The 27,630-nt window shown below is 35.8% G+C and overlaps 1 protein-coding gene across 1 annotated transcript in view; it reads right to left on the reverse strand.

Moving 5' to 3' along the window:
• Nucleotides 1-25,620, reverse strand: part of SLC9C1 (solute carrier family 9 member C1) — a 72,205-nt gene extending 46,585 nt beyond the window's left edge. The window contains exons 1-9 of the mRNA XM_025990572.2: nucleotides 25,470-25,620; nucleotides 24,169-24,269; nucleotides 21,235-21,363; nucleotides 18,227-18,392; nucleotides 15,271-15,399; nucleotides 11,537-11,698; nucleotides 6,373-6,472; nucleotides 4,121-4,264; nucleotides 2,607-2,781 (exon numbers count right to left, since the gene is read on the reverse strand). Of these exons, the coding sequence (XP_025846357.2) occupies nucleotides 2,607-2,781; nucleotides 4,121-4,264; nucleotides 6,373-6,472; nucleotides 11,537-11,698; nucleotides 15,271-15,399; nucleotides 18,227-18,392; nucleotides 21,235-21,363; nucleotides 24,169-24,269; nucleotides 25,470-25,620 (1,257 nt within the window). The remainder of the gene's footprint in view (nucleotides 1-2,606; nucleotides 2,782-4,120; nucleotides 4,265-6,372; nucleotides 6,473-11,536; nucleotides 11,699-15,270; nucleotides 15,400-18,226; nucleotides 18,393-21,234; nucleotides 21,364-24,168; nucleotides 24,270-25,469) is intronic.
• Nucleotides 25,621-27,630: the final 2,010 nt, after the last annotated feature.

Below are 27,630 nucleotides of genomic sequence, written 5' to 3' on the forward strand. Positions count from 1 at the left end.
ACAATCAATCCTGTACCCCACGAGAGGCAACTACAGTTCTGATTTCTATGTCTATAGATAAGAACTGCCAATTCTAAAACCTTGAGTAAATTGAACATTATGTTTCCCATTGTGGTTTTAGTTTGCATTTTCCTAAAGTAACAATGTCGAACGTTTTTAATGTACTTAGTGTTATATATCCTTCCTTGTGAAGTGTCTGTTCAATTCTTATGCCTATTTTAAAAATTAGATTGTTTTTCCTTTATTATAAAATTGTAGAAAATTTGAAGAATATATTCAGGTGCTTCATATATTTTAACTAGTTTAGTAGTTGTTTACTATAGGAAATAGTTCTGATACCCATTATTTATTATGGCCAGCGTCAGAACTCCACAGGCATCGGTAATTTACTATAAGTTCCTGAAGCATTCTAATGTGCATTCAAAGTTGAGAACCACCAAATTAGGTAATAGTAATACGAGCTAACATCTCTATAGGAAGCACAGAGCACAATATATGAGGCGTATTTAATCCTCACTACAATTCTATGAAGTAAATACCAATATTGTCCAATTACATGGGTGGAAAACTCAGGAACTGTCACTCACCCAAGGTCATTTAACTTGGCAGTTGTGGAGACAAGATTAACTCACTTTCAACCTTTTCCTGTAGTGCTGCTTCATAAGTATTAAAAAGTTAACTGTAGGATTCAGCCAAGTTAAATTAAGGAAGAAGTGCGACTTCCTTCTCAACTAATTACTACTAGTGAGGGCATTTCATTACAAGATTTTATTTGCTAGAGTTTTATCTCAAATCAGGTCTACATGGAATCATTATCCTCATCACTATAGCTCATATTTCTTATACATTCACACTACATGCTAAACAATGTGTTAAGCATTTTATGTACGTTTTCTATTTCTCATCGTAACCCTTTGAGATTGTGGTGTGCTAGAACTGGCTTTTGCCAGTTCAAGAGAGCTGATCATTAAATTTTCAGGAAGTTATTGAGTTGACTGTTATTCTGTTAGAGCGATTAGGCAAAATCAATTGGCAAATGCTATGAATTAGGGCTCCCTTTGACCCCTAATAAAGTTACTTATTAAACATTTTCTAGCACACCCTTTTGAAATGAGGAAACTGACATGTGTGATGGGATGAGAGTTAAATAACTTGCTGATGGCCACATAGCAAATAGCAGCCAACTAGAAATTCAGAATCCAGATCCATGTGCAGTGTCTACCATTACACTGGTCAGGATGTGTGGTGCTGAATAGACCTTGATTATTCAGGCATGTGGAGATAGTTAAAAAGAAGGGGGAGATCATGTAATATTAGATACTTTGGTTTTAAAGCAGTGTTTAATTGTTTAATGATTACGCTGTTATCCAGTTGAACATGCAATGATTCCCTTGCTGTCCTTCCCTTTACATTTGGAGTTTTTGTGTAAAAAAAAAAAAAAAAACCCACAATGGAAGTTTTAGATGCATTGTGATATCTGCACAGGAAATTTCTTGCAAAGCTCCTTGTAATGTTCTTAACTGGAGATGACAAGGAGGAAGAGTTATGCCCATTGTGATCTGTTAGGCAGAATTGGGGGCTAGTATCAGTGAAGAGGCAACTTCACTTGACAATTAAAATGTTCTGGTTCCTAGCATTACTAAATGTCACTGCACAAAATTACAGAAAGTAATAGCCAATCATACACAATTTCTGCTTTTCTTGAGTGGGTATTAGGAGTAAGTAAAAAAAAAAAAACACTTATTGAGTTCGTACCCTGTATTAGGTACTATTTTATTTATTTGTTTGTTTGGCACAGCGAGAGAACACAAAATGAAGGCAGAAGGAGAGAAAGAGAGAGAGAATCTCAAGCAGACTCCTTGCCCAGCATGGAGCCCAATGCAAGGCTGCATCTCATGACACTGAAATCACAATCTGAGCCAAAATCAAGATTTTGATGCATAACTGATCGAGCTATACAGGTGCTGTAATCAGGTGCTATTTTAAATTATTTATAAATTTTAACTCTTTTAACCTTCATAATAAACTTATTTTAAGAGTGTAATGAAAAGGGATGCCTGGGTGTCTCAGTTGGTTAAGTGTCTGCCTTCTACTCAGATCATGATCCCAGGTCCTGGGATTGAGTCCCATGTTGGACTCTCTCTTCATCAGGGAGTCTGATTTGCTCTCTCCTTCTGCCACTCACCCTGCTTGTGCTCTCTTGCTAGTGCTCTCTCCAGCATGTTCTCTCTCTTTCTCAAAGAAACAAAAAAAAAAAATCTTTTTTAAGAAAAAAGAAGCCAGAAAAGATAAACCCAAATCATTCAATCAGGTGATAGGTAAGAGAAGGAATGGGTGTGTTCATCTCTCTTTTCTTATTTGACGTGGTTTTATTGCTCTTGTAATGAAAAATATGATGGCAATATAAGAAAAGGATTTAGGAATCCCTTGAGCCTCCAGGAAGAGAAAAAGTTGTCAGTTGTTTTTCTTCTCTCCAGTCATGCCATCATAGCTAAATCACTCCCACAGTCCAAGTAGGGTTGAGCTACCTCACGACTAAAACATATTTTAGTACACGGTAATAGTATCCATTAAATGTTCAAATAAAAGAATTAATTTATCTTTACTTGAGATTTTTCCCTCTCAGAGCCAAAAGAAAGGTCAGAGTAGGCAAGCAGAAGAGCCATGTTTATATTAGGTGTTCCTTTCATTTCACTCCAGACCATTATGAATGCCCAGCGCCAGCTGAACCCTTGCCCAAATCGAGACAGAAGAGGGCTCAATAATAGAAAGACCAGGAGTCTAAAAGACAAAAGAGATTTTAAAATGTATTATTCCCATAGACATTTTTTTTTCCATTTCATTCTACTCTATTCCAATCTATTCCCTGTGGAATTGCCAACTCTCAGATGAAGGAGTCATCTTTCACACAACCTTAGCGTAGATGACACCAAAAAAGGGTAGAAGGGCATTTCATAGAGAGAGATGACAAGAGGATGACATTAATCTCTTTATTGCCTTCTATTAGGTTTATAGTCAGGTAATTCCACATTTCTTAGGCGGAAAAGAAAAAGAGATGTTTTGTAAATATATTCTCTTCTGGATCCCAAAAATAAATAAAGGCAAATCTAATGAATAAGAACTGAAGGGGAGGTGGAATGTCTTCCCTTTCTCTTTGTAGATTTTAATCTTGCTGAATCTATCCAATATTGGCTGATTCATTTCTATTTTTTCTTTTAATCACACATTTCCTACATTTTACACGAATGGGACTAATTTCCATTAATTGGCACTAGCCAACTGATGTCGACGCCTAATTAGTTTTCCTAGATGGAAGTAGAATGCTAGCAAGGTGAGGAATAGAATCCAGAGAGTGTAGCCATGGTGAATTTTCCTCCTCTGTGTCATGTCCTTTTTACTTACATGGGCAGACTCTCTTCTGCCTCTTTTTTTTTTTTTTTTTTTTACATTTTATTTATTTATTCATGAGAGAAAAAGAGAGGCAGAGACAGAAGCAGGCTCCATGCAGGGAGCCCGACGTGGGACTTGATCCTGGGTCTCCAGGATCACACCCTGGGCGGAAGGCAGGCGCTAAACCACTGAGCCACCCGGGCTGCCCTCTTCTGCCTCTTACCATTGAAAAGGGGGCTACAAAAATTATTTAAGGAAAAAGGACATTTACAAAGAGAACTTCCTAATGATTTTTAAAAAGCTATTTGTAACTATAATTTAATCAGAAGGAAATTATTTGTTATACAATGTTGGGCAAACAAAAGCAACATAAAACTTTTATTTATGATTGGTGCTGAACTTTATGAAACCTCATAGAAAAAAGTAACACTGGATGAAACAATAGCAAATGTTAACAGCAGTTGCCTCTAGGTAGTAAAATTATGAAAAATTTTTTTCTTTCAATTATCAAAAATTTTATAAAGAGCTTGGATTGCTCTGAAATGCGGTTAAAAACTGGAAAAAAAGAAAAACCACCTCACTAAAACAGCAAATTGCTAATGATTCCTTGGCAAGTTTAAGAGGCAATTCTTCATTTTCATTCTAAGGGATGAATCATTTCTATTTAAACAATATCTTTGGACTTAGTCAATGCCCTATAAATAAAAAAAAATTCAAATGACATTCTTACCTTAAAACAATAAGTGTGAAATAGATATTTAAGGAATAATATATGTCATAAAATGATACATATAAATACGTATGTGCAGGAATTAGAAGTCCAATGAAGGTAAACACCATAAGAAAAGCAACAAATGAGAGACAATTCCAGAATCTGCATTTTCAGAAGAAATAAATGTAGTTAATTACAGTTAACTAATCTAACATATTTATCACAAAGTTATCCATGTGAGGCATTGTACTAGGTTTAATCAAGAAAATATGAATAAGGCATTTGCCTACACACAAAGGGCTTATAATTTAACTGGAGGGGAAGGAGCACTAAGACAAGTAAATAATTCTAGAGCAACTACATGTAAATGAGTGTGTTTTTTTGGCACTGATTCTGAAAATATGTTTTGGTTCATTCAGGCATCATGATTCATATACTTGAGAATCCTAATTGTGAGCTCCTTATATCATTAGGAAGAGCTAAAATTATTTATCTTTAAAAGAAATGCTGAACTGCTAGTCTGCCTTACATAGTGATAGAATTAAGGCTTATCCTAAAATCTAGCTAGCATTTATATGTGAATTAATCCTTTATTCAAATGAATGCCCTTTGTAGATTCTCCATTTGGGATTTGTGAGCATATGTATATTCAAGTGCCCTAGAGCCCAGGAAAACTCTACATCACTCCAAGGTGCGTGTTCTCATCTGCTACAGGCAAAGCAATTTGGAAAAGGAAACTCAATTACCAATATTGATCATATTTCGGTGCTGGTGCTGTAGGAGGCTATTTAAAATTTACTTCTTATTATCTTTCTATATATTTCCTGCTTAATGTCATAGTATTATAACAAAATAAATATAGAAGAGAAGCATGAAAGAAGTAAGGCAGCCACTATGCCAGCATGCAGGGGAAGCACATTTTAGGAGCAGAAACACAAGGACAGAAGCACAAGCAGGGAGCATGACTGGCGTGTCTGAGGAGCAGCAGAGTGATCAGTGTGGCTAGGGCAGGGTCAGTGAGGGTGAGAGTGGTGGAAATCAGGGGGACATAGGACTTTATTTGCCATTAAAACAACTTTGACCTGTAGCCAGAAGGGATGAGAAGTTATTAGATGGTTTTTAAACATCTTTTTTAAAACATTTTAAACATTTAAACAAATGTTTTTAAACATTTTGTTTTTAAACAAAAGGCATGATCTCAGTAAGGAGGAAGTGAGGCTGGTGAGGAAAATCATAAGATTGACACAGTGTAGTCTCAGTGTGATTGCAGAATTGTTTGAAATGGGATCCTAGAGACTTTAAGCTGAAAACATGAGAGGTGATGCACATGAGACAGTGGCAAGGATCTGCTGCAGATGTTGTAGGATATAGGAGGGTTTACCATTGTTACCCCAGATTTCTACTAACTTGGTGAATAGGAGCTGGAACATGTCATATGTTAGTAAGATTCTTGAAATTGAGATTATGAAGTGATCATTTAGTGGGTGTCTTAAGCGGGGTGGTAAACATGCTCATAGGAAGAGAGGAGGTCCAGGAACTGAAAGGTGGAGTAGAAGGATCAACTGTGTGGTGACAGAATAATGGTGTGGCCATATTTTCTCTTATAGCATTGCCAATGCTCTTGGCAAATAAGCAAATGCCCTAGCTTAATCTTTTGTTTTTCATGCCACCTCTTCATTGTCCTTAAAACATTGGTTTTCTATTCTAGTAGCAGTGCCATGCTTAGCCATATTGGAGCCTGAGGCAGAAGGAACTAATCAGTAATATTGGTCTCATCTTTATTTAAAATTTTTGTAATTTCACCATGGAATTTCTGCATTAATTATATATTTTTAAAAATATTGTGCTAAAATATTATTTATCTTGATTACTGGTTTTTTTTTTTTTTTGCACCTTCTTAAATTTTGTGCCTGAGATGAGTGCCTTCACATGCCTTACCTTAATCCTGGCCCTGTCTAGTGAATTATACTGGAAATTATTAAGTAGATGGGTAGAGAATGGAGAAAATTAGAAGGAAAAGGGAGCCCACATGAACTCAAGATAAGGTTCCAAATTTTGCCTAAAATCAGAGGACTAGAAGACACAAGAATAGAGTTTGTATTTTTAAAAATTTTTTAAATTTTTTAAATTTTTTGAGAATAGAGTTTTTAATAAAGGATTTTAGTTGGGTAGTTTGGATTCAGCATCTTACTTTGATCAATGTAGATGTAGGTATAGTCACTGGTACAATATTATAGCTTCTAATTTGTAAAAATATGCTAGATACTCACTCGAGAAGAAGCGTTTCAACTCCTGGTTTAAAACTTGTGGAATTTAAAAAAAGTCCCATAATGGCCAAGGTAAATATTCCAGACATTCCAACTATCTCACCTATTTTAAAAGAAATAAATATAAAGTATTACTTTAACATCAACAATGGCACAAATTTTACCTGAGATGAAACTATCATCTTGATATTGATAGTACAGTAACTTTATAGAGAGGCTACCTTACTTGGTTTCAACTTGATTATGTGGCGGATTCTTACCACCACCCATCATCTGTCTTCTTTTTCAGATTCGCACCCAACTGTGTTGTCAAGTCTGTACTGAACATCCTTGCACTGCTCTGGTTTCAGATCCTTGCCAACGATATGAAGCTCACAAACTCCTTGTGCCCCAGTGTGGATCGAGCCCCCTCTACAGGTCTAATTTTTTCAGAGGGGCTCTGGAGGAATGACATGGAAGTGAGCCAATGAGTTTCTTTATGGACTAGTCCAGTTCCTGTGCTTTCTTCTTAGGAGACAGTAGGAGATAGAAATGGCTTGACTTTGTGGCAGGACTCAGGCAATCAAGCCAGTAGAAACCCCATATGGATATACTACTCTAGCTTAATTTTGTTTGGGTACATTTACTCTGCAGGACTGAAAAGCATATGAAACTGGAATATTCTTAAAAGTAGTTGTATTAGAGTTATATTCTCCCTTGCTTATGAAAGTAGTATATTATCACTGTAAAAAAATTCAAATAATTGGGACGCCTGGGTGGCTCAGCCATTGAGAGTCTGCCTTCGGCTCAGGGCATGATCCTGGGGTCCCGGGATCGAGTCCCACATCGGGGTCCCTGCATGGAGCCTGCTTCTCCCTCTGCCTATGTCTCTGCCTTTCTCTGTGTCTCTCATGAATAAATAAATAAAATATTTAAAGAAATTCAAATAATATGGTATAGTATCTTTTTTTTAAAAGAGGAGCTATAATCGAACTACCAAGACTTTGAGTACAGACCATCCCCAACTTACGAAGATTTGACATGGCAATTTTTTAGCTTTACAATGGTGCACAAGCAGTGTGAAGCCCATAGAAACAGAACTTCGAATTTTGAATATTGATCTTTTCTCAGGCTAGCAATTTGCGGTAAGATGCTCTCTCATGATGCTGGGCAGTGGCAGCAAGCCACAGCTCCCAGTCTGCCAGGCCGTCGTGAGGTGGACAGTTGATACATTTGCAATCATTCTGCACCCCTACAGCCATTCTGTTTTTCACTTTCAGTACAGCCAGGACTCAATAAATTACATGAGATATCCAACACCTTATCATAAAATAGACTTTATGTGAGATGATTTGCCCAACTGTAGGCTAATGTAAGTATTCTAGGCATGTTTAAGGTAGGCTAGGCTAAGCGACGATTTTTGGTAAGTGAAGTGTACTAAATGCATTTTTGACTTACGATATTTTCAACATACAGTGGGGTTGTATTGAGATATAACCCCATTGTGAGTCAAGGAAGATCGGTATAATTCTTAAAAAATTATATTAGAATTTTTATCATGTAGAGGACTGTATTTGTTTGGAAGAAATAATTTAATAAATTAGTTGAGAATAGAGAATGAGACCCAAAGGGCAGCTTTAAACATTAAAAGATACTTGTTGGGACGCCTGGGTGGCTCAGTGATTGAGTGTCTGCCTTCCACTCGGGTCATGATCCTGGGGTCCAGGGATCGAGTCCCACATCGGGTTCCCTGCCAGGAGTAGGATTCTCCCTCTGCCTATGTTTCTGCCTCTCTCTCTCTGTGTCTCTCATGAATAAAAAAAAAAAAAAGAAAAGAAAAAGAAACAGTTTAAAGAAAAAAAAGATACTTGTTGAATTTATATACTAGATACAAACAGTAAGAATTAAACAGGAAGCATGGAAAAGTGAGGAATTAAAGGGAGCTATCAGATCTCATAGAACCACGAATTAAATAACTTCACTTCCCTTGTGAGCTCCCTTGTGCTCATCTTCAGTAAAATTTGCTAAGAACCAAAAACTTCTGTATATTTAAAAGGAGGTAGCAGGGATCATGAGGAACTAAACCACCAATTTTCAGAGAGCATGAGATCTTTGGGTGCTCATAAGCTATAGAATTGGGAATTCAAGATAATTGGATCAAGATCTTTAAGAAGAGTGGAGTACCCAATGAACTCCTCATGATGGCATATATACGACATGCACACACACAAAGCCACACATTAAAAAAAGCTATAATGAGATTATACAGCAATAGAGTTTTGTAATAAGCTTCTTTTTTCCACTTATTGTTTAGCAGACATTGTTCTGGTTAATAAATAAAAATGAAAACTTTTAATAGTAAAGAATATTGTGCATATACTACTTTTATAACGTTGCCGTATTTATCGATTGCCAAGCATATTTGTTTTTTGTTTTGTTTTGTTTTGTTTGTTTTGTTTGCCAGGCATATTTGGATCGCTTCTTTGCCCCTCCATTTCTTTGGCTTACTTTACATTACTTTGTTACAACAATCAGTATTTTAATTACTGGTGGCTTGTTTTGTTTTTTTGGTTTTTTGTTTGTTTTTGTGGCTTGTTAAATGTTTCTTACCTACCTAGTAGAGAAAGTTCTTCACTTTTTTAAAAGTTATATTGTCTGTTTTTACAATCAGTATTTCCAGATGATATTTTAAATTGGTAAAATTTCAACACCCTCAAACAATCATTGTTTGATTCAGATTGTGATACATTTCAATTTTACAAAATTAGTGACCTTAGCATACTACTGAATCTTCCCTTCCAGAGATTGAAAATTACAAGTTTTATATTCTTTATTTTAATCCTGGCTAGAAATGGTACCTAAGCCATAAACTAATGCTTTGCTTAGTTAGTTTTGAATTATAAAATAAGAGGGAAGTGTGGATATAGGCACTTTGAGGAGATTAAGTCCTTGGTAGTCATAGTCATTTATTAGGTAATAGTGAAACTTGGAAAATATTTATGGTGAATATCTTGAAAATACTAATAATATAAACATTAAGCCAGCCTCCTGGCTTAGCACAACTAATTTATCTTAAAATGAATGGAAGTTTCTTTTACATTAGATTTATATTTACTCTGTACCTCATTTTCATGATATTCTGTTCTAGAAGTTTCCTTTCTAACATGTTTATAGGGCAGCCCTGGTGGCTCAGCGGTTTATTGGTGCCTTCAGTCCAGAGCGTGATCTTGGAGACCTGGGATCAAGTCCCACATCAGGTTCCCCGCATGGAGCCTGCTTCTCCCTCTGCCTGTGTCTCTGCCTCCCTGTCTCTCTGTGTCTCTCATGAATAAATAAATAAAATCATTAAAAAAAATGTTTAAGGAGACATTTTAACTTTAAGGTTTATAATTATTTAAGGGGGTATAACCCTTAATCTTGAGGCTATGTTCACTTACTAAATGTGGTAGAAGAAATTCTATTCACTAGAATATGTTTTTTTGTAGAAATTTAGATATCCACAATTAAAGTAGTATGTAAGAATGTATCTGTACTGACTGCTCTCTTGCTATCCATTAATTCATGAACTTGATTCTGTAAACTCACTTGATTATAACTGGCTTTAATCTACTGATTAGAGTTAGGAAGCCTCAAGATCCTATATTTCGCCTTTCTGTCTCAGACATGAAAATAATGAATGTTGTTACTCTTGCATTTCTAAGAAGATGTTCTCTGTCTTGATTTATTCAAATTTTATATTTCTTAGTAAACTTTTATACTTTTCCATGTTTAGCCTCAAACGTCTTGTTCAATTTACCCCTTTGCATTTTATAATGTTTTGCTAATGTAAAGAGAATCAAATTCTCATTGTATTTTCTACCTAGCTACTGCTGGCTTATAAGACACTATCTTTTTGTATATTTATCTTAAATTGAGCTATTAAAAAGCCTTTTAGGCTTAGTTTATTAATTAACTCTTTTGGGTTTTCTCTGAAGTCTAAAACATGGTCACTAATGCAATCATTTTCTCTTTCAAAATTAAGGATATATGTCTTTCTTTTTTTGTTTCTCTCTCTGTCTCTCTTACTGCATTAGCTAAAGCTTCCAGAGAAATCATGGATATCAGAATAGAAAACATTGCCTTGCTCCTAGATGTAGATGGAAGGGCATAGATAAGTTGGTAACGAGGTATTATTTACTGCACATGCTAACTCCAAGTCATTTATAGGGATGTCTTGAAGAGCTGAGTTAAACAACTCTCTGAGGCTGCATCAGAGGACAATAATATGGTGAATTACTAATATCTGCCATGCTTCTGTGAGGAGGAAGTGGTAGGAAATGGATTAATAACATTGATAGATTTCCTAATATTTAGTCTTACTTGATCTGTAACTTCTATTTTGATTTCCTTTTTGATCTAAAATTTACCAAGAAAAATATATTTAATTTCAGGCTATTAGAATGACTATTTTTTTTTAAGATTTTATTTATTTATTTATTCATGAGAGACACAGAAAGAGAGACAGAGACACAGGCAGAGGGAGAAGCAGGCTCCCCACATGGAGTCCAATATGGGACTCAATCCTGGGACCCCAGGATCACGCCCTGAGCTGAAGGCAAACACTCAACCACTGAGCCACCTGGGCATCCCAGAATGACTATTTTTAAAGACTCTACTTCTGTAATTGGTAAATTGTGATTTTATTGTGATTGAACAGTGTTTGGGATTTATTAAAATGTTCTTCAAGTCTAGTTCATTTCTTTAAATGAATTACTAGTCATATACTTTTCTACTCGTATATGTAAAGAATATATATTCTATTTGGGGAGATGAAACTATATATTCTATAAACCAAACATTTAAGTTTTTATTTATATCTTTTTATAGCCAACATTATTTTTTGTCCAACTGGTTATGAAATTATCTGGGAAATGCAAACTGAAGTATCTCATTTTAATTGTGATTTTGTCAAATTGTTTTGGCTTTTATAGTGATATTTGCTTTATATATCTTGAGACATTGATTTCTGTTGTATAGATACTAATATTTTATCCTTTGATAGGTTATTTTAACAAAAGCATTCCTTATAGAGAAGTTGAATTTTTTTTTTTTTTTTTTTTTTTTACAAATTTTGCCTGGTGTGTATTTTCCCATATGTTTGTTTTAAATTTTTCTGTTATTTAGTTTTAGGCATAGGCCCCAGACTTACAAATAAAAAAGATGAAGTACAGAATTGAAAAGCTGAGACTTATGTGATTGACATCGTCTCCAAAAACAGTAGACATCCACAATTGAATCAGTTTTGAACTTAGAATTCCAAATAAGAAACTTGCTAGAAAATAAGACCAAAGTTCAAGCAGGATGTCAAGCACTGCAAGATAGGAGAGTAAACAGAAAATGGTTAATAGAAATTACTTGAACTTAATTTTAAGCAATACTCTGGGTCAGCTTTTCTTTTTGTCCTTACCTTTAAAAATAGCTCATTGCCATTGGTATGTATGGTAATTTCTTATTCCTAAATTGAAAGTTTCTATTCAAATGCTGAAAGCCATATACAAGTTTGCAAAATTCAGTCAGTTTAATTTAAGAGCTTCTCTCAATGCCCATTAAGAAATAGTGGGTGGGTCAGTGGTCTGCCTTTGGCTCAGGTCGTGATCTGGAGTCCAGGGATCTAGTCCCGTATTGGACTCCCACGAGAAGCCTGCTTCTCTCTCTGCCTATGTCTCTGCCTCTCTCTGTGTCTCTCATGAATAAATAAATAAAATCTAAAACAACAACAAAAAAGAAATACACATGCATTCAGGGCCAAACTGTGCAATAATTCTTGGAGATGCAGTAATGAAAAAGAAGTAGAAAGTCCTCAAACTCTTGGAATTTATATTCTATTATCTAGAAAGATCCTTGCAGGAAATACAGAGAAAGGAATGCCTCTTGAGTCCCAGTGGAGTGAACCTCTTGGGTTCTTTTGGCTTGCCAAATGAACTGATTGATTTCTTTAGGTCACGCCCTGCTCTAGGCATGTTAAGCCATGAGTTAAGCCATCCTGGTAATTTGGGGAGTCTAGCACCTCCTGCAACTGAAACAGAACAGAGATTGACTCTGATTTCAGAAAGAGGTAGGGAACTGGAGTTACAAAGACCCCATTTGAAAGTTGCTTTCTTTTTTTAAGAAAGGAAAATAGTTTTTAACCAGTAAAGTATTTACTGCATGGAATTATTAGGCCAGGAGAAGCCTCAAAGAAAACCCATTATTTTCCTTCCTTTTCTTTCTTTCTTTCTTTCTTTCTTTCTTTCTTTCTTTCTTTCTTTCTTTCTTTCTTTCTTTCTTTTGATTCCACTCATCTATTCATGAGAGACACAGAAAGAGAGGCAGAGACATAGGCAGAGGCAGAAGCAAGCTCCCTGCAGGGAGCCTGATGTGGGACTGGATCCTAGGACCCCCGGATCATGTTCTGAGCTGAAGGCAGAAGCTCAATCGCTAAGCCACCCAGGCATCCCGGAAATCCATTATTTCTTACAATGTTTTTAAACTCCTAGCATGCAAGTTGGAAAAGACAGACCTGTGAGTGTGGTAACTCCTCTTAGTTTTCCTCTTTATGAAATACCCTGATTTCAAAGATTGAGCAACATTATTTAAATAATTACATGAGTTTTAAAAATAATAATTACTATGAAAATGATTGATCACTATTATGTCATTTGTTATAAATGAACTATCAGTAAAGCTTATCAAGCCTCTTTTTTTCTTAAAGGAAATTTTTCTTTCAAAGCTTTAAAAATCCAGAGAAATCCCTTGTAGCTGAGGAAATAAGTTTACTGTTCTCTTCATCCTTCAGGAGAGTTTTTATTTTTTATAAATAGTAAGAATTTGTATAAATAGTGAGAATATATAGAAGTATAGTAGTAGTATATTCTTAGTACAAATAATGAGAATAGTAAGAATAGTAGTTCTTACTATTATTATTTAAATAGAGTGATTACAGTTTTTACTTTTCTGAAATTTTAACACAAAATTCTATTCGATTAATTTTATCAAAATTATGAAGCCAGCTCTGTGAAAACAAGGACTATTATGTTCATGGTTAAGCACGAGGCCTACAATAGGAGCTTTCACATAGACATATCAATAAATAATTGTTGTATTAACAAAATAATTAATTAATCTCCATATCAGTACCCACCTCCTCCCTCTCTCTCTCTCTTTTGTTTACCAGTAAATATCAAGACAGTTCTCTTGATTAAATGTAGATGTCAACTCTGATAAGGTTCCCTGAAATTCTGTGGTCAATATTTACTGCCTTAAATGGAGCCTAGTAGAATACTGGACCAGGTTTGGAGGCTGGACATTTATCTGTCCATTCAGCACTTGTGACTATATCCTTGTATTTTTTGGTTTTCTGAAAGAGTGGTCCTTGAGTTTTAAGAAGCTCCTGAATATATCTCTTTGTTGCTTACTCTCATCATTTTTAGAAGGTCCTATCTCCAGGTAGTTTAATGGTGAAAGCTCTCTGGGTGGCAAAATATGGATTTTGGAAAAGGTTGAATATATGTGGTGATTTGATTTCCTCACATACCACAGATGGAATATATGAAGTACTTAAAGAAGATGTACGTTCCTGTGCTAAATTGGGGTTCAAGGCTCACCACAAATATTCCAAGCTGCCATGGTCTGGATAAACTAATTGGATATGGAATAAGACTGAGGGTGAGTTCTCCTTATGCCCAAGTCGGGTAACTGTCCACCCTCTGGACCAGCTCCCTTGAGGAAGACATAAGAAGAGTGATGATACCCAGAATGGGTATTCCTGGGAAAGAAGAGTCTTTAATTCTTAGTTTTAGGCATTGATTATAAATATGTAAGGCATACATGGGTCAGAATAGAGGCAAGTAGGATCACTGCTGCCCCACAATGAACTATATATCATCTGTAAGTCAAATCTAGATTCCCATAATTAAGAACCAAATTAATTGTGGTTGACTATGGTTTATGTAAGTAAGATTTAGAAATCAAGCTCTATGAAATAGAGAGCACCTGGATATTATATGTTATAGCATATGCCAACAATTTTCTCAAGAAACCTATAATCATTACTTTTCCAAGACCAGTGCAGTAGTAACACAGTAAAAAAAAAAAAGCAAATAATTTCTTAATATTACTTTGAAAATATTTGATTTCATGGACATCCTTAAAAGGTCATGTGTAAAGCCTCCCACCACATCCGATGTAGTGACTATACTCTGAGAACCACTGCTGCAGGAGGAGAGTATGGAGTTTTGATCAGGGAGAGACACATAAGATGCTTCTGGGACTGCTGATGACATATTTCTTGTCGCGAGTGCTAATTACACACCTGTATATTTTATAATCATTCATTATAGTGTACATGTATCATTTATTATATATGTATATATGTGTAGACATACGATAAAGTAATGAAAGATACATATGTTCAGGGCTCTCTGAATAGGTAAACAAGCTCATGAACACCTTGCAGTCTTTCTGTTTACAAGCACTGCTCCCAGACCCTGAAGATGGCCATATAATTCCACTTGATGTTCCCATGGAGAGATAGCTCCAATGAAGGGAAGGGCAATTGCTGCATCCTCTCACCACTGGCAGGCGCACTACCTGGCCTATCTTCTGAGTTCACCTTCAACCCTTACAAAACAACATTTCTCATTCTTGTCAAGCATTCAACTAGCCTAGGTCTGTGGAAGGTTGGCCCTATATGCATCCTCATGAAAGTCCCTACCCAGCTTCACAATAAAACCACAACAACTATTAAATAAGGGATGTGTAGTAGTGCTTTGTAAAGGGTAGATCATTATACTAATACAATTATAGTTGTATAAGCATAACTTATGAGAAAATATAAAATCCGTATCAGCTTTTAGAAAATACAGCATTCTGATTTTAAGAAATTCAGAAAAAACGAGTACTTACTTAGAGAATGGTTCATCTTCTTTTGCAGGTTGACATTAATCTCCTCAATACCACTGAATATAATCAAAGACATTATAGAGGTCATCAGACTTTCTCCATTAATTAAATTGATGAGGCTTCTAGAAAGACCTATGGAAGAGAAAATATTTTATTTGAGATGGGAAAATCATCAACATTAAAGAATAAAATTTTGGGCAGTCCCGGTGGCACAGCAGTTTAGCGCCGCCTGCAGCCCAGGGCTTGATCCTGGAGATCCTGGATCAAGTCCCATGTCAGGCTCTCTGCATGGAGCCTGCTTCTCCCTCTGCCTGTGTCTCTGCCTCTCATTCTCTCTCTGTGTTTCTATGAATAAATAAATAAAATCTTTAAAAAAATAATAAAAATTTTATTAGCAAGTAGGAATATGTTCTTAGCTATAGATTAATGTCACATACTTCCCCATGTACTTAAATAAACTGTAGTCATGTTTGAAAACTCCCTTTAAGGAAATTTAATTATGTATCAGCTGTAAGTTAAGTTTAGACTCCCATAATTAGGAATGAAATTAATTGTGGTTGACTATGGTTTATATAGATAATATGTAAGATCAGTGAGCTGTCATTCTTTGTTTTAAAGTCCAGATGAAAACATGAAATTCACTAATTTTTGATAAATTTGGTGATTTAGCCAATATTATGTATTTTAGGAAGACAAAAAACAATGATGGAGGAATAAAGGAAATTCATAAGCCAAGCTTAGGGCATGTAAAGTAAAGTATTCGGGCAATTGTCAAGATAATCTCTGTATGATTAGAAATTGGCTTGACTTTCCCATACATTCAAGGATTTTGAAATCAAGCTCTATGAAATGGAGAGCACCCAGATATTATGTACTCCCATCCTAATTTCCCTCCATATATGATGATATTCTAAGTTTAGATATCTATCAATTATCATTTTTTTCTATTAAATATAATTGTAGTGGCAAAACTATAACTTTGACCATCTTAATGATTTTTCTATATGTCCATAGGAAGGAAATGTTATTACATCCCCGAACCACTCTATGATTACAACTAATACAGTAAGTATTGCTGTTGCCAGAGAAGAAAAGCCAAGGCATTTTGTTCTTGTGGAAGCTCAAGTACCTTAATGGTCCAATTGTTCGCCTCCTTATGCATCCATGCCTGTTTCTCTAAAAGTGCACTTTCTTTCACCTAAGAGATCCAGTCTGTTTTGTTATGTGACATGATGCAGAGACTTAAGAAAGATTTTTGCTTCCTATCTCTTGAGTCTCTGCCACCATCATGATAGTGTTCCCTGGCTGCACTACTGGAAGATTGTGAGAAATACATAGAAGAAACGTGGATCTTCCCAAGTGGGGCCATCCCAGATCACTTGGCCCTCAGGTGACCCTCCAGCTGACTGTAGACGCATTAATAAGCCCGGCCAAGATCAGCAGAGCCCAGCCATACCATCATAACTGCCAGACTCTTGAAAAATAATAAATAACTATTGTTTTAAGCCCCTCTGTGTTTTTTTTAAAGATTTTATTTATTTATTCATGAGAGACACACACAGAGAGAGAGAGGCCGAGACACAAGCAGAGGGAGTAGGCTCCATGCAGGGAACCTGATGTGGGACTCGATCTCGGGTCTCCAGGATCGCACCCTGGGTTGAAGGCAGTGCTAAACCCCTGAGCCACCTAGGTTGCCCAAGCCACTGTGTTTTTTAATGCTGTTGTTGAAACTCAGAGTTGTTCCTTACTGAGAAAAACCTAACTGGTACTGTTGTATAACTATTCCAATTTGGAAAATGGAACTATAACAAAATGTAAATATTTGAAAATAGACAACTGACATGTGGGCATAAAAGGAGTCAATGGACCATCAAAAGCTCAAGACCATGTGAATGTATTCATGTACGCATAGCCTGGGAAGACTTTGTGTGTGTGTGTGTGTGTGTGTGTGTGTGTGTGTGTGTGTCTGTGTGTGTGTGAAAGTAAAATAAAACAAATATAAAAATCTTGCTTTGAAAACTCAGGCAAAAATGTTACCAAGAGAAAAATACTTTATTTTTTATTTTTATGTGTGTGTTTGTGTGTACACATGTACACATGCCATATTAAAAGTCCACTTCAAAACAGATGTTGTAATTCTTGTTACTAAAAGCTGACTGGAGGAAAACAAATTAGGTGATCATTTTTCTTAAATAAGGCTCTTAGGTTTGTGTGTGTGTATGTTTGTATGGGTTACATTGACTTGGAATTTTATTTTTAAATACAGATTTATTTCTCCTAGAATAGTATACACTGAAAACACTGTTTGAATATGTGATTTTATTGTTTTTGACTTTTCAAGTTTTTTGGTCCTATGACTATAAAGGCAATTTTTTTTTTAAAACAAATGGCATTATCCTGATGACAGTATTGTCAAAGGGAAAACTGTATTGGACAATAGAAATGTCACCATAATGTATATGCAAATTATTTGCTCCCAGAACCGTTGGCTTAAGGTAAAAGCATTCCAAATAACCCTGTTTTATTCCACAGTTGGATAAAAGACTTTAAAAATATATGTGCTAAGTAAGCCTATTACTGGCATTTCGTTTGGTTCTAAACATCACTAACCCAAATCTCCATGCTCAATCCGCAACATCACAGAACCTTATTCACATAGTCAAAAGCTGCAGTGAACAAAAGATCTTAAAACTAGATATATCATGGGACTCCTGGGTAGCTCAGTGGTTGAGTGTCTGCCTTCTGCTCTCGGTGTGATCCCGGGTCTAGGGATCGAGCCCCATGTCAGGCTCCCTGCAAGGAACCTGCTTCTTCCTCTATCTGTGTCTCTGCCTCTGTCTGTGTCCCTGCCTCTGTCCGTGTCTCTCATGAATAAATAAATTCTTTAAAAAAAAAACTAGCTACATTAAGTATAGAATATGATATTTTAAATGTAGAAAAAGTGAAAAAATATACCCACCAAGGTCTCTTATAGCAGCTGCCGTCAGCATGGGGTCTGAACTCACAAGGATAGCTGAAAATAATAACCATGCAGTGGTTTTCAAAAATAATTTATTCGCCGATGCCAGATACCAAAGAATAAATGTATAATTCATCAAAAATCCAGGAATTGTAATTAAGAGTATCTGCAAAGAAATTTTATAGATAGAAAAATCAAATTGCCTTTGTATCCTATTTTAAAAAGCAGACATTCAGGATTATTGGGGATACAGAACTACACTGAATTCCTCAAAGGGAAGTTTTAAGTAATCTTATTTAACAAATATGTGCTTGCAACTCTGGAAATTAGAGGCAAATATTGCGATGAGATTCTTAGGACATATCAGTTGTAGGAAATACCACATTGTAATTAAAAAAGGAACTTTTAATTTTTTGATACGGTTGTTGAATATAGGTATGTATGTGTAAAGGTATATGCACACACCATATACACACACGTATATATACACATTTAACTATTCATAGAACTGAAACACAGCCTATTAACATAGGAAAAAAGAATACAAGTTTGAAAGAAGTTGCAAAAGAAGAAAAGGAGAAAATAAGATAATAGAAAGGATGTAGAGAAATGACAGAGGACTATAGAAAAGATGGGAAGAAAATTTCTGTTGTTCTAGAACTAGAAGCTGGCCTTCTGCTTTCCCACCGTTGCCTTCTGCTTCCTATACCTTATTGTATCAGTGGCCGCTATGTAGCAAGATGGCATTCCCAGATGGACTTAGAAAATGTGATTGTGTCTGAAGCTACTTATAAGAATTCAGAAATGCATCCCCATGTTCACTGAAGCATTACTTATAGAGCAATAATGTAAATTTACACTATTTACAATTATTTACAATAATGATGTACAATAATAAGACATGGAAGCAAGTTTCATTGATAGATGGAGTTGATAAAGAATAGGTATTATATATACAATGGAATATTATTAAACCATAAAAGAGAAGGAAATCTTGCCATTTGTGACAACATGGATGAAACTTAAAGGCACTATGCTAAGTGAAGTAAGTCAGATAGAAAAAGAGAAATACTGTATAATCTCACTTACATGTGGGATCTTAAAAAAAAAACCCTGAGACACAGAAAAAAGATAGGTGATTGCCAGAAGTAGGGGGTGGGGTGAGGAGGTTGGTGAAAGGGGTGAAACATTCATTGCATGTTTATTCGCCATCTGCTAGGCGATGACACTTTGCGATAAGACCTGAAGAGGCACATTCAGAAGAACTAAAATATTAAAAGCTATCCTCCTTCTGATTATTTCTTCTTCATTTGTACAAGCACAGTCATGCATGATGAGTTGCATGCATGATGAGTCCAGCACTGCACTCTAATTCAGGACCCTGGGGTGCGCTAGTGCTAAGTGATTTGATTACATCACTTAATCATACATCACTTAATCATAAATCTCTTAATGAATCTTAGAAATGGCAGAACAGGGATGGAGTGTTCACACGGCACCGTTGAGCCCTCGAGCTCCTGAGCAGGAGTCTTTGGTGGATAAATCTTGATGATAGCATTGTGATGGTGGGAGAAAATCAAGGCCTCCTACGTAACCTACCTCTAGGGTGGCTGGGTTCTCATTTTAAGGTTTTGATCTGGGGAGTTGTATTACTAACTCTTTTTCAAAATAAAAATTAAAATGAGGCTCGGAGACAAGAAGACTGAGGGTCAGGAGGCCCAAATTCTTGTTCTCCCACCAAATAGCTGTCAACACTCCTAACAGGTCACATAGCATGTTGTTCGTAAAAGTGGCTGCAGTAATTCTGCTCCCTGAATTCACACCACTCGAAAGTTATCTCCAGCACTGACTTGGTCAGTCATGTCGTTCGCTTTGACTAAAAGGTACAAGAGCAAACAGGATAGAAGTACAGCCTAAAAAGTACTAGCAAATTCAAGCTTGCCCTCTTCTGCTGGTGCCTGAGACTCTGCAACCGTCACGGGAAGAAGTCTGGAATAACCTTCATGGTAGTGACACCCATTGCCTACAGCCAATGCTGACTGTAACAACCAACAGACACACACACACATGGGGCCATCCAGGCCATCCCACTTCAGCTGAGTCTACGGCTGTACAGAGATGCAAGACATGGCTCTGCAGAGATCACCCAAACCAGCCCGAAGTACTTTTATATCTTTATTCTTTTCAATTTCTTTCTTTCTTTCTTTCTTTCTTTCTTTCTTTCTTTCTTTCTTTCTTTCTTCTTTCTTTCTTTCTTTCTTTCTTTCTTTCTTTCTTTCTTTCTTTCTTTCTTCTTTCTTTCTTTCTTTCTTTCTTTCTTCTTTCTTTCTTCTTTCTCTTTCTTTCTTCTTTCTTTCTTTCTTTCTTTCTTTCTTTCTTTCTTTCTCTGTCTTTCTTTCTTTCCTATTCTTTTTTTTTTTTTGTCATTTGTCTGAACTCCCATTTGCCTAGACTCAAGTGAGAATGTAAGTTATTTTAATAGTTTTGTTTCCAAAGTAGTTTAGGTAATGGCCTTACATTTACAAAGCTGTTTTAATTACTTTGAAAGAAATGTATACCTTGCTTAAGATCTGGAGTATTTTTCCCTTGAGGTATTTCCTTGATTTAAGGATTTAGAAGGTCAGTATTTAAAACACGAATTTTATGAAAAATTAAAAAAAAACTATATATGGTTTTTGGTCTATATATAGACCAAATATATTTCATAATAGCTCTCTAATCACATCTCAGAGTTAAAATTCTAACTGGAATTAAGCTCTCCCAGTCAAATTTTCAGAATTACCTTTTTTCCCATAATTTTTTTTTCTGAGCCTTCAATATGCTGGACAATTGCTAAGATATAGTTTATTCACTAAAATATAAAGCTGAATTTACTTCTCCCACACATTATATTTTTTCCTTGTCTTGTTTTCTAATTTAGAGCAAATTTTTTTTAAAAATCTGAACATAGATAACATAAACTAGTAGTTCATAAATGAATTGTATTATTGAAAAGGAGTATTTCTTACCTGCCAAAATAACTTCTGCAGCATGTAAACATCCATGTCAAATGCAACATTAAAGATAATTATTGGTGTAAACATATCAAAAACTAATTTTGGACTCATCCATTGTATGGCATCTGCATATGCTTGGACCTAATAATATAAAAATATGTCATTTTCTCATTTTCCATCCTTCTATTAGCATAGAAGGCATGCCAGTCGCTCTTATCTCTAGCAAAAGAGAAAAAGATATATCACCTATGTAATAGGTGTTCAAATCTTAACTCTATTGATTTTCATAATTTTACTTCTTTTTTTGAAGATTTATTTATTTATTTTAGAGAGAGGGAATGAGATGTGTGTGGGGGAGAGAGAGAGTCTTAAGCCCCCATGTGGTCTCCATCCCACCACCCTGAGATCATGACCTGAGCCAAAACCAAGAGCTGGACACTTAACCAACTGCATGCCCCAGATTTTCATAATTATCCATCAAATTGTTACCAGTTACAGTGGAAAGTTAATACACATCTCCATGCCCATTTTATTTTTTAAACAACAAACATAGAAACTACATTGAGGGTGCATGGGTGGCTCAGTGGCTCAGTGGTTTAGTGTCTGCCTTTGGCTCAAGGTGTGACCCCAGGTTCCTGGGATCAAGTCCCACATCAACCTCCCCACAGGGAGCCTACTTCTCTCTCTGCTTCTTTCTGTGCCTCTCCTCTGGGTCTTTCATGAATAAATAAATTAATTAATTTTTTAAAAAAGTACATTGATGTGTGTAAAAGAGATCATGAGGAGATTTTCAGGCATACAAGGGGAAGACAGGTTTAAGGTAGATGGATTTTCATGCACAACATCCACAAAAGGAGTCATATCAAATCTCAGAAACTACAAATAATTAACCATGGCCCACATAGAAGATGCATGGAGAAGAATATCAGGAACAAAAACCAGGAAGTTAATGCTATAAATGAAATGACTAATCAATGGTGTTTATCAAAAAGTCTGTACTTGATACTTGTAAATCCTGTTATAGGCATCCACTCAACATTTGTTCATGAAGGAAACACTGATTGCTTGTTAATGTTAGGTGGTATCTTTGCTTTGGGGAGATGATTTTCTGTGGGTCTCTTGTGTTTCTCCACATCTTATGAGTAGAGAGATGATTGCTTTTCTTCCAGACTATTTTTCAAAAATATTTGTTCCGCTAACAGCTTTGGAAGATAGAGCCAAGGGCCCTCCATCAAAAAAAAAAAGAGGTGGTTTAGGATAATGTCTCCCTCTAGGGCAAGAGGTCAGATGAGCTTACCCCATCAGAAAATATCCAAGTTCAAATTGAACACCAATAAAAAAGAAGAAAGAAAAGAAAGAAGAAAGAAAGAAAGAAAGAAAGAAAGAAAGAGAAAGAAAGAAAAGAAAAGAAAAAAGAAAGAAAAAAAGAAAAGAAAAGAAAAGAAAAGAAAGAAAAGAAAAGAAGAAAAGAAAAGAAAAAAGAAAAGAAAAGAAAAGAAAAGAAAAGAAAAGAAAAGAAAAAAGAAAAGAAAAGAAAATATTCAAGTTCTCTAAACTCAGGTTTATTCTCTTATAATGCAATCCATTGTGATGCAAGCTTCATCAGGCCTTCTTTGCTTCTCCCTGTGGGTGTAAGGGCTCATAGAACAGGCACAAGAAAACGCTGATACTCTGGCTCCTGCTATTGCTGTGAGTACTAAAGTCCTTTGTCTTGGGCCCAGGGGCCCCGTGTCTTTTGCTAAGACCATGAGACTAGGGCAGGCTAACTTATTTCTTGCAAATAGAGTAAAATCTTAGACCCTTCACAATTCTTGACCTATGTTCTCTTCTTTTAAAAGACCCTTGACAAATAGAAATATTAAGTTTATACAAGTACTTAAAGTTGCATAAAAGTTAAGACTCTACTATTACAAAGCCTGTTGATGACAAATGAAGTAGTAATCGGCTTCTGGTTCTTATATGGATACATGTTTTTCATAATGTTTGTTAATATCACTGGTTACATTTGTTTGGGAAAGTCAATCCTTTTCCTACATGTTCTCATTTACAGTCTGATTGATTAGAGCAGGTGTTGGTGAACTATGGCCCTGGGCCACATCTAACTCAATGTCTGTTTTTGTAAATAAAGTCTTTGGAACACAGCCCTGCCACTTCAATTATATATTGCCTCTGGTTGCTTTTGAACTATAATGGCAGAGTTGAGTAATTGTGACAGAGGGCATGTGGCCTGTATAATCTAAAATATTGACTATATGACCTTTCATAGAAAAAACTTACTGCCAACCCCGGGGTTAGAGAACTATTTAATGTGTCAATTATGATGCATTCTACCTCCCTTATAGTCTCCTCTTACCTGACTCCAGCCGTTCTCAACTATTTACAACACTGTAGCTGCCTTTACATCTGTAGTTTGCCTTCGTCCTCACGTACAACTCCAGGCAAGAGGTTCAACTTCTGTTCCTTGAGATCTTATAAGCCAAGCACACTTAAAGACTAGCCTCTATTCTAATAGGAACCGTCTAAAACATTCCTAACTGAGGGAATAGATTGGTTTAATGTCAGAATTCTCTTGCTACTAGAGTCCAGTACCAGCAGCCCAGTGTCTCTGGGCTTCTATCTTATTAACCAATTCTTATCCAAGCTTTTGAATTCTGCTTAAACTGTCATTAGTTGCTCACACTCTTGGTGGGTGTACGTGAACTCATTCTCTGAGTTGTCCGTCTCCTTTCAGATGGAGGCTCTGTTTTGATGACGTTTAGCTGGACCTCAGCTCTGTCTTGCCTGGTTCCTTTTTTCACACATTTGACCTGATTTATCCAGATCACAAGCATCCATCAACTGGCAGAGCAGTGAATTGGCAAGTATTTTTACAAATTTCCTTAAGCCATCTTTGTATTTGTATGAATTTGAGATATAGTACAAAATACTCATATTTACTATACACACCTGCTCAGATGTAAAACTTAATATTTCAAAACTGCATCCAATTAAAAATAATATCACAGGTAGAGGAATTGGAAAGTCTTTTAAGTGTAAGTTCAAAAATGCTGCAAAAAAATACATCTTTACTGAAAGGCAAGAGAAATAAATACCACATTTATAGAACTTTCATATGATTAATATGATTCATAGAACTTTGATGATTTCTTAATACTGAGGACAATGAAATACCATTCCACTTTTCACTTAATTCCTGTAACTGAAACCCTTCCTCATACTTAAGCACACCGAATCAGTGTAATTATTAATCTGCTAGACTCTGTAGTTACCTCTTCTATGAAGTATTTCATTGTCGTAGCATCTTTAGTAAATATTGCTAGAGATCACTGGCTCTTGGGTTATTACTAAAATATGTATAGCAACTTTTTGTACATGCTATAAATCAGATATTAATTTCTTTAGCAATTTTCCAATAAGAGGTCAATAAATAACTAAACTTTAATGAAATCTCCTGGCTGATTCCCAAAATAACAATGAGGAAATAGGTATAAGAATTTGCCCAATGAGAAAAACTTAGCATCCTACAACTGGTTACCTACTACACATTAGAAAGCCTATAATGAATAGTTATCAAAATCCAATAAGCAATATCACAGCATTTCCTTCAGTTTAATGTTTTCTGCTTCTTTGTAACATAATTTCTAATCAATCAAATAATGCAAAAAAAGGTGCTTTCTTTTGATTTCTACAGTATTCTTTTCTTCTTATGAAAGCTAGGCATAATTTATCTTTTGAACAAAACCTATGGGACATTCCACCATGTGGTTAAAAATAACTCACCCACTCAGAAGACATATCATTTTGAAAATTGTTTGCCCAAACAAAGAAAGATTAATTAGCTTTAATATATAAATGATTAGCTTTAATATATGATTAGCTTTAATATATAAATGAAACTATAGTTTGTGATAATACAGATAACAATCAAAATCCCCCAACCCTTGATTCTTGGCTCATCTGCTTCAATTCTTCTTATCACTTAAGTCTAACTAGGATCTATCTATCAAGTAAAGTGGTGTGACTACTTTGAATTCAAAAAAAGGTTGAAGGATATGAATCAGACTCTACATGTCTCTTTTCAGGGGCAGATTATCATTGAATTCATTCAGCTGATAATCTTGGGTTAAAAGTATGAATTTAGGAATAAAATTCTGATTTTCTACTACTGCTACTTTCCTCAGTTCTATATGGTGACATTTACTAGATATATCCATAGAATAAACTCAAATAAAGAGAGTTACACCTACCTCCAACTGTGCAGATCAAGGACAATACTAGAATGATTTTAGGGAGATCATCAGAAGCATTAATAAACGTATTTCTTAAAAATTCCAACCATGTGCTAGGAAATCCTTTGGTAAGTAGAGTGAAATTAGACAGAGTGTGATTCAAATCCATTCTGTTGTTTCCAACAGACCATATGAATTCAACTCTTCAGACACATCAAAACTCTCACAGGATCAAAGGATTGTAAAATTTGCTTTCGTCCTGGCCTTCTAGTGCTTTTCTTTAAAAAGAAGAAGGAAGAAAGAAGAAAGGAGGAAGAAGAAGAAGAAGAAGAAGAAGAAGAAGAAGAAGAAGAAGAAGAAAGGAGGTCATATTTCTCCATAATTCTTTTTGGTGATGTCTTAAGGGTCCACCAAATTTAGAGAACCCTCTACCTTCTATGATGCTTACAATTTAAATGAGGTAGAAAAGGTACAACCCCAAGTGATAGACACTAGCCAGTGTCACCCTGTGTTCACTTATAGGCCAAGCACTACTCAGCTGTTAGTCGTTCCACATCTACCCAACCGTTTGAAAGGAGTTTTCATCTAATCAGTTACTGGGACCACAAGCTGGCATAGACAACTGAGGGGTCTGTCTTCAGCATATCTGAGCCTCTGGAAGCATGTTCTGGCAACTATTCCAAAGTGGGAAATGGGATGGGGTCAGAATATTCTGATCTCCTTTGTTGTTCTCTCCAAACAGAATAATTAATAAACCATGGTGATCTCTCATCACAGCCTTTTCTCTCATCTGGGAGTGATAAGCTAGGTTTTCTCTGATTCTTATATATTCATATATAGTGACCAAGAATAGAAGAAAAATGTTAAAATCAAAAGAATTTAAGACAAGGGGAATTGTTACGTGTTGTATCTTATTGTTACTTCATGAAAGAGGAATCATGAGGGCCCCAATGTGTCCTGGGATCTGTCTCGTTTGAAGAAGTAGGTAATGGCTACAGTCTGCTAATCTCATCTGCTTCCCATGCTAAGGAAAGTTTTATATCAGGGTTTTGAAAGTCATGCCCAGGAATTCTCCAATTCCAAGTCATAGTAGTGACTTCACATTTTCTAGTGCCTACTATTACCATCTTACCTAGCTGTTGTGCTTAATCAATTATTTTACTAAACTTCCCCTCATAATCCCATAATTTTCTCTTTTTCTTTCTTTCTTTCTTTCTTTCTTTCTTTCTTTCTTTCTTTCTTTCTTTCTTTCTTTCCTTGAGAGAGAGAGAGAGAGAGCACAAGCAGGGGGAGGGCAGAGGGAAAAGCAGCTTCTCCGCTAGTAGGGGGCCCAACATGGGGCTCGATCCCAGGACCCTGGGATCATGACTTGAGCTGAAGGCAGACACTTAACTGAGTCACCCAGGCACCCCCCAAAAAAAGTCTTTTTAAAATGCAAATTTCAATGTCTTTTTAAATTTCAAACATGTATGTTTTATTATAGGCCCTTTTCTGATTATAAAACGTGTTTTGAAAGAGAAAATTAAATGAATACGAGTTTATTGAGCACTTTTGAAATAAATATGTAAACAAATGTTAACAAACGTATGTAAATATGTAAACAAACGTTTCAAAAAACAGGAAAAAATCAACCAGTCTTATGGCTCTTGTGTGTTTTATTTACACAGTTGGGCGCATCCTTAAAAAATTATACTTTATGCTGCTTTCCACTTGGTATGTATCACTAGCATCAAAGAGCCTTGCAAACACCATTTATCAAGCTTGTATCCTATTAGCACCAATGCAAACGTGCTGACTGCGGTCAGGCTGCCTGTAAGTGAAGGCCTGAGGGGCTGCGGTTTGCTGGGTGAAAGATTCTGGGTAGCTTCCTTCACGGCTGTTGGCCTCAGCTTTCCCATCTGTACAGGTCCATAGTCCATGTAACTTATCTGTGTTTATTATATTTATTTGGCATCACCTGTGGTGTTATAATGATACTGGTCCCTGGCTCCTATCCCCAGGGATTTCTATTTAAATCAGTCTGGCTTGCAGCAGGGCTCCACGAACAAATTTAATGTGTAGTTAAGGTCAGCAACCACCATGGTTCACCCAATTTAAAGGCAAAATTGTTCAATTTTTAGTCTCAAATCCAGTTTCTTTTTAATATTCTTGAGTCAGGTTTTGTGAGAAAGAGTATCAA

Source organism: Vulpes vulpes, chromosome 1, assembly GCF_048418805.1.
Source record: "Vulpes vulpes isolate BD-2025 chromosome 1, VulVul3, whole genome shotgun sequence".
NCBI classification, from domain to species: Eukaryota; Metazoa; Chordata; class Mammalia; order Carnivora; family Canidae; genus Vulpes; species Vulpes vulpes.